A 7,777-nucleotide genomic window follows, 5' to 3' on the forward strand; every position below is an offset into this window, starting at 1 on the left:
TGTAACAGTTTACATGTAACCAGAGAGATTTGGCCTCTGCCAGTTTCCTGAGCATCAGCAGTCCTTGCTCTCGGAGGTGTGATCTGCCATCCACCTCTCAGGGAAGGAAAGCTGACACAGTATATTAGGAAGGTTTTACAGAAAGTTGCTAGGATATAATACTAAAACAAGAAGACAGAATGAAGTAGTGCAGAGGGAAGACAATATATATATATAAATACACATACATTATATATATATATATATTTAGCTACCAATTGTCTTGAGTAAATAAAACACTGCCCCATCCTTGAACCAATTTTCTTTTTTTTTATTTCATAATGTGTTTTAGCTTTCTTTTCTTCTTCTTTTTAAAGTTTTTTTTAGCTGTTTAGATACTTTTAGTTTCAAGTATAAATGCAAAAGCAGCAGAGAAGAGGTTTTTTCTTTTTGTTCAGTTGGATAGTTTTAGTTTCACTAGAAGCTGGTTGGAAAAAAAATCAAAACTAAAAACCCAGAAAAACCAAGAGAATTTGAGGTCTTTTTATACAGTCATGAAAAGCAGCATATAAATGCAAAGGCTCATCTGAAAGGACTCCTTAAACACACCATTTTGGATTTATTTATTTATTGTTGCTATACAGGCAAATTTTATGACAGAGTAATCAGAAGAGTGTACCAGAAGCTGATTTTTATCTATGCAAGAGTATTTGCACACTTCTATCTTTACAAAATGATCCTACTGTGATGCATATTTAATGTGATTATGCTACATGAAAATACTCAACTTCCCCACTAATTGGAACAGGACACAAGTGTTCTTCCTCCTTCACAGTGAGCATCCCAGGATCAGATCCATCACTTTTACACACATTGTGACATTCTTATTCCATAATCATCCTGTATTTTTCAGAAGAGGATAAGAGATCTAGTTTCTAAGGCATGCTGTGGTTTTCTAGAAACTAATCACCATTTTTCACCTATCGTGTGCTGGAGATTCAGGTAGAAGGAAGTAAGACAGTCTTCTGGTGAAGCTCCAAATACACAAAGTATGTCTGAAGAGAGAGTTTATTGATGAAAGGAAGGAAGTTAATGGAAGCTAAACAAGTGGGATAATCCCTGCTTTGCTGTTCCAGCTGGTTAGCGAGACAATAGGAGAAGATGCCAGTCCAGATGCTTTCCTTCCCTCCTTCCCAACCACAACCTGCTTTCTGCTGTGGGGTTTGGAGTGTTCCAAGCCAAATGAGTGGAGAGACCTTCAAATCCTCAGTATCTCCCAAAGAAGCGGTTGTAGGCCAAGGCAAATCCTACTTGGTCAGAAAGATAGTCACAGGGAGGGTAGTTTTCACAGCGCTCGTGCATCTGCTCCATTGGACTTTTATAATACTCAAAGTACCTGGAGTAGACAAAGACAGAGATGCCACTCTCCAGTTTCAGTCAATGCAGCTGGAGACAGTTCACACACCTGACACGGACATGAAATGATTCTCCAGGGTGATGCAACAGAGGACTGGTCATGCTTAATTAAACATCTGTTTACACAGGGATAGGCTACTTGATCAATGCTGGGAAATAAGGGATTGAACCCATCTTAAATTAGTTGCTCTTGAGTTTTTATCAGAAAAGGATACTACAGAAGCTCTAAGGATTTGGGTTTTTGGTCTTCAGTCTCGTTCCCAAATACCCAGGAATTTTGTTGTTGTTGTTGTTATTTATTTAATTATACATTTATTTTATTTTTTCCTGCTTACCTTTATTTTCGTCCACTAGCCATTATTTTCCTTTAGCTTAAATGCTTTTCTCTAATTATTCTCACTTCTGTTGTAGACAGGAGAAATATCTCCATATAGCTTTTTTTCTTTTCTTTTTTGCCAGGCTAAGAAAGCCCAGATTTTTAGTCTCAGCTGTACACTTTTGATGTCATCGTCAGTTCCTCTTCTAGGTTTGGTTAATCTTTCCTGAAGACTGTACACACTACCACAGAAATCCCACCAGTATCTCATGAATTTTTACTTTATTTTTGTATTGGAAAGAGTAGCTTAACAACCTCTTCCAGAAATATATGAAGAATATCGTTGCATTACCTGATATTTCTCAAATAGCTAGGATTTCTCCAAATCTTTGTGTCTACTTTCTACACAAGTAAGTGTATGTTCTACAGCTTCAGAAAGAACAGCCAATCTGATCTAGCCTTATTCCTGGAACAAAGCTGTGCTTCCTTTGTGGGAAACCAGAGGCAATGACCAAGGCTCCATCATTCTTATTATCCTAAAAATTGATTCTGATGACCCAGTAGGTTGGAGAAACTTCTAACTTGTATCCCACTGTCTCCATGGCTAGCACAGTTAGTGCTGTCTTTCTCCCTGGGAGGAATACTAGAGTCCAGCTATGAGCCTTTAAATGAGTTTTAATGAATAAAGAACCATTTTTCCTTCACTGAATGTCTCCTATGGCCTTTTCCCTTCAATACATGAAGGTATTAATATAGCTGTATGACAAAATAATGCCTTGTTGTGCCCTATGGCCTTCCCAGCCCCTCTTCAGACACGGATCCAAATTACAGCTCTCTGCCCAGCTCCTGAGTTGTTACCATTCATAAGGGCTGGATCTCTTCTTCCTCTTCACAAAGGCATTGGCAACTTCCTTTTTAATCTTTATGCCTACCAAGAGAGAATACAGCAGGTTAGAGATGCAGCACTTAAACACACAGACTAGTCTAAGCTCTGAAAATCAGAATCTACTTTCAATGACTGCCACAAGCTATCCTAATGGTCTGTTCATCTCTCCCCATTCCACTGTCCTCTCAAAACTCCCTCCTCACTGCAGCCTTCACATCTCCATGAAGCAAGGGCTTTTTCTGTCATAAACTGCATTTCCTTATCACACAGCATAATCTGAGTCTGCAGCAAATGTGTAGAAGGCATAAAATATGAATAAGAAGAAAATTAGGAGAATGGCACCCCCTCTCCCTCGCCTATTTTAGAGTCTTGGCTTCCTTTCTGTGTCTTGACTCAGACAGAAAATGATGTGGGGATACCAACCAGAAGACCTTAAAGCACCTCCAATGAGCCATGAGCAACAGGTGGCCCACAGAAATACCAATGTGCACATGTACAGAGTTCTGTGAAAGTGAAGAGTATAAAATAGTGACAGTAAACATCACCCAGTGAGAAATACACACAAGATATGCAAAGATCCCAGCATTCAGGACCTGGAGAATAAGAGGTGGTTCAGCCATGAGAGTATTTGCCCCTGCTCTCCACTAACACATCATGTCTGCACAGTTGTTTCTTTGCTCCTTTGCTCCTTTGATTTGTCGTTGTGCAAACACCATGGTGCTGTAAAGGACCCCACAAACAGCAGGTACAGCCACTTCCAAGCCTGAGCCAGGACTCAGCACAGCACAACCTCACTCCATGGGATGGTCCCACAACAGCAGGGGTGTGCACAGGCACCACCACAGCAGCAACACAGGCAGCTGCACATCAATATACATTTCAGCATGGAAACTGGCAAATTGCTGCTGTCTCTGGGGGAAAAAAGATTCTAAGATCTCTGTCGGTGGGGAGATGGTGGGGTTTGTCCCCTCCCTCATCATCATGGAGTGTTTGGCTGTGTTTCTCTTTGGAGGTGAGAGGTATCCCTCTAGGTGTTTCTAGCAAATTGAGGTTAAGCTGGATCAAAATACTGACTACACAGAAACTGCCAGTTAATGAGTTGTCAGAAACTACCACCTTTCCATGAACAGTCTTCACATCTTTTTTCTCTTTCTCAATCTGTGTTTGTATTGGCTCACTGGAAAAATACCAGCTTTCATGCTTCGCAGCAGCAATGTTATCCTTTAAAGTGTGAGAAAGGAAAAGCATGAGAGATAAAAAGGATTTTCCATACAGATTTCTGCCAGGATCAGCTTGCTGCAAAAACTGTGAACAACTCAAGGTGTGCAAATCCCAGCATTCCAGGTGACCTGACAGGAGGGACTGCAGCCCTCAGGAACAGGCAAGGAAGCCCCTCTCTTTCAGAGTTTCCTTGTTGCAGGATTTGGCAGGGATGTAACAACCCATTGAAGTGGGCAGCTTCTGCTCTCAGAACAGCCTGGGGATGCGGGAGTCACTCTGGGCAGGTCTCTGGTCAGAAGCCAGGTCAGAGCAGGGAGACTACACCAACACAACCCTATTTTACAGAAGGCAATTGCATCCAGCTGCTAACGACCTGCATCACTTATGCCTTGCCAGGGCATTTCTCAGCCTCTGGCAGCAGCACACCCCAAGCAATGCTAGCCTTGCTGGTGCAGGGACACTGGCTGCCCTCATGTCACCTGCTCACCCGGGAAGGGCTCTGATTGCTGCACATGCTCCTACACCTCAGGGACTGCAGACTGCAAAAAGGGAAGAGTTAGAAAGGGACTCAGCATGGTTCATGTTCAGCCCTAGAACTTATCAAAGGGAAGAAAGAAGCCACATGCAGGAGAATGGAGCTGACCATCAGTCAGAATTATATACTCACTGTCAGCGCTGAGGGATCCTGAGGGTTCTTTGGGATCTGGAAGACAGATAGACAGACAGACAGTCTCCCTGTGAGTACTCCTAGGCTTGTGAGTCCTTCTATGCTTGTGAGTCATCCTCCTCTGTAACTGAATCCCACCACTGACTGGCCAAATCCAGCTCCCCCCACTTACATAGACGGTCTGTTTCTCACAAGAATGGTTTTATTAACACCCACCATTTAGAGAGAGACAAAACTATAAACCAGTTGAAATCTTAAACATATTAAAATGTTCAAATTCTCTGCTGCAATTCAATATGCAACTGAGGTGGGGGTGAGCGGGTGTTGACTAGTGGAAGAAAATGTCCAGCAAAAGATGGGGGTCTCTGTTCCCAAGCCCTCTCTCATCCATGACTCTCTCTCTAACAGAGATCTGAAATCGTGCAATGACTGGTGGTGGTGCATCTCCTCTCCCCCAAATCTCTGTGTCTCTCCCAGTCTGGAGGGAGGCTGACAGCAACCTGCAGGGTTCAGCAGTGCTCTGAGAGCCTTCCTGGGAAGATGTTCCCTTACCTTTCTCACAAGAGCTAAGTGCTGCCAGGGCCAGAGTCACAATCAGCAGTGCCAGCACACTCCTCATGTCTTCTTTGGCTGCGCTAGTCTTCCTAACCTCAGAGCTTTCCTGGAGGTTATTGAAGTTCTCCGGGGTTTGTTTTTGGGCAGCAGTTTATATCCTGTGATTTGTTGGAGAGACCAGGGATCTGGCTTGTGTTCCTGTGTCTGCACTCCAAAACAAACCCCGTCCTTAGGGCCAGGAGATACTGGGTCCTGGCAGTCATTTTGGCATCCATCTCATGACTCGGGGCATTTCCAGAAGATTTTATCTGAGGTTTTGAATGGGGCTGTTGAAGAAAAACAACTGGATTTAAAAAATCATTTGTCTTACAAACTTGAAAGTCATTCAGTCATGCTGGAAAGCCAGGGGAAAGGCCAGCACACACTAAAGTCGAGCAATTCTTTTCACGTGATGGGGCTCTCTCACGCGGAGTTTCTCAAACGAGACTGAATGCAGTGGTGAACTTTTCCTCCACCCAACCTTGACTCATTACCCTGAGGGTAAAGAAACCTGTAAATCAGTTTGCATAGGGAAAACACAATAGTTTTTCAGACAGTTTCACCAAATTACTTGGCAGATATGAGATTCTTTTTACTTTTAGGAAATTTGGAAGTTAGTTTAAGGGAAAAATCTTTATATTTTCCTTCTCGAAATCTTCATAAATTTAAATATTTATTTTGGCCTCTCTTGTCCAAAAGTCAAATAAACATATAGACTCCAAAAGTATTTTATTCTTCAGGACCTGAGTGGCTAAAGTTACTTGGTACAACAAGAGCCTCACATGGGCTGTGTGTCAATAACCCCACACTTCCAAAAACAGACTATCCAAGCTACCAAAGGCACGTCCCACAAACAGCAAAAGGAACCACAGAATCACAGAATAAGCTGAGTTGGAAGGGACCCACAAGGATCATTAAGTCGAGCTCCTGACCCTGCACAGGACACCTCAAGAGTCTCATCCTGTGCCTGAGTGCATTGCCCAAATGCTTCTTGAGCTTTCTTAGGCTGGTGTTGAGACCACTTCCCTGGCGAGCCTGTTCCAGTGCCCAATCACCCTCTGGGTGAAGAACCTTTTCCTGATACCAAATTAAACCTCCCCTGACATAGTTCCAGCTGTTCCTTTGGGTACTGTCACTGATCACCAGAGAGCAGAGATTGGTGGTGCCCCTCCACTGCCCCTTAGGAGGATGTTGTACACTGCAGTGAGGTCTTCTCCTGGCTGTATAGACCAAGTGACCAAGTTTGGGTAGTTGTTGCTCATTCTTTCTGGTAACAGAGACATAATCTTCCCTCCACCTCATATCCAGTCCTCCTCAGACCCATGTGCAGGGTTACAGAAGTAAAGTTTAGGAGGCTCCCAAGGAAAATCAGAGCCATTGGGGATTTTTCCAATTCTTAAAAACACTGTCTTTCAGCTTAGAGAATTTTCAGGATTAAAATAAACCCCAGCTTTTGTCCCTGTTTACTTTTCTATAGTCCAGGAAAGCTGAATATATATACTAATGATGTCCAGAAAAAAAAGTCTTGTATATATATTATTATAGCAAAAGAGCAACAGTTAAAAAGTAAATAAATATCTAAATATCTAAAAATAATAAGTATTCTAGGAAAGTTATGCTTCCAGATGAATACTTGAAATAATATAAAGATATATATGTACAGTTCTAGTAATCCAAACAGTTTTATTTATCCTCCCACCTTTCCCAAGCTTTCTAACCAGCATGTAGTCTCTTAAATCTGTTTAGTCATTGCTTAAACTAATGAAATCTCACAGAAATCTCTGGTATTATTCATTATTTTTACAGGTTAACTGGAGATTGGAATCACTGGATATTTCTGGACACAGACCCAGACAGCACTAGACTTTGTGCCTTCTGTTGTGGTGGTGCAGTGTCAAGTCAAACCCAGACACTACAGACTTGTTAATTTTAGCATAGGTGAGTTTGTGAATCACAAGATTCACCTACTTGGGAACATAGAGAACAAGTGTGTGTGAATATACCTCATCTGTACAGGATTTTTCATTAAAATTATTTCTCTCTCACTTTTTCCTCTGGACAAAACTTTAGCAACTGTCAGGGTGGAGTTTCCTATCAGAAGTGTTTTCAATAAATAAATCAGTCACATTTCTTTCCAAAATTCAGTTTCAAAGCTGGCAAAAACTTGAAGCATGTTTTGGAAGGAGATGCATGTTTCTAATGGGCCAGGTAGATTTGGCTCCAGACTTAATTTCACAGATTAGTCAACAATTTGATACTTTATATATCTTAGACTTTGATTGCATCCATGAATCTTTCCAACGTCTGTAAATTGCAGGTGCCTGTGTAATGCTGGAGATGTGAATGTTGGAACAATCTGTGTTGAGCTGAGATAGATGTTACATCTCCTACACAAATCACACCAAGAGGGGTCCCAGCTGCTGTGGCTGCAGTGAAGCCCAGAGAAGCATTGAATTCTTGGACATGTCAGCACTGGTGCCTTTTGGCCTGGGGACAGGCCCCAGTGATTGTGAGCAGAATGCAGCCATGCTCACTCCTCAGAGGTCCAGGAGGTGCTCAGTAAATTGTGCACAGGGTCAAGACACATCTTAATTTCAAACGGTTTGTGAAGAGTAAAATGAAATTGTTCTATGTAAACAAAGTTGGACCGGACTCCAAACACTGGATTTCTTTTTTCTGTTTATTTACCACCAGGAGT

The 7,777-nt window shown here is 42.1% G+C and overlaps 1 protein-coding gene across 1 annotated transcript; it reads right to left on the reverse strand.

The window, feature by feature from the left end:
• On the reverse strand, nt 1-5,245 carry LOC310908778 (osteocalcin-like). Its single transcript, XM_083860142.1, has 4 exons — nt 5,038-5,245; nt 4,486-4,521; nt 2,570-2,639; nt 1-1,375 (listed from the first exon to the last, which is right to left on the reverse strand). Exons 1-4 carry the CDS (start codon nt 5,102-5,104, stop codon nt 1,246-1,248), a joined length of 303 nt encoding a protein of 100 aa, XP_083716268.1. The 5' UTR covers nt 5,105-5,245; the 3' UTR covers nt 1-1,245.
• Between the last annotated feature and the right edge of the window lie 2,532 nt (nt 5,246-7,777).

This window comes from Zosterops lateralis (assembly GCF_965231275.1).
Source record: "Zosterops lateralis genome assembly, chromosome: 4".
Lineage (NCBI taxonomy): Eukaryota > Metazoa > Chordata > Aves > Passeriformes > Zosteropidae > Zosterops > Zosterops lateralis.

Excerpts from the sequence above, each read along its gene's own strand:
- LOC310908778 (XM_083860142.1), bottom strand. The coding sequence starts at position 5,104 with ATGAGGAGTGTGCTGGCACTGCTGATTGTGACTCTGGCCCTGGCAGCA. Across the intron at positions 4,522-5,037 it reads ACTTAGCTCTTGTGAGAAAG|ATCCCAAAGAACCCTCAGGA; the intron begins GTAAGGGAACAT and ends TCTGTCTTCCAG. Across the intron at positions 1,376-2,569 it reads AGATCCAGCCCTTATGAATG|GTACTTTGAGTATTATAAAA; the intron begins GTAACAACTCAG and ends TGTCTACTCCAG.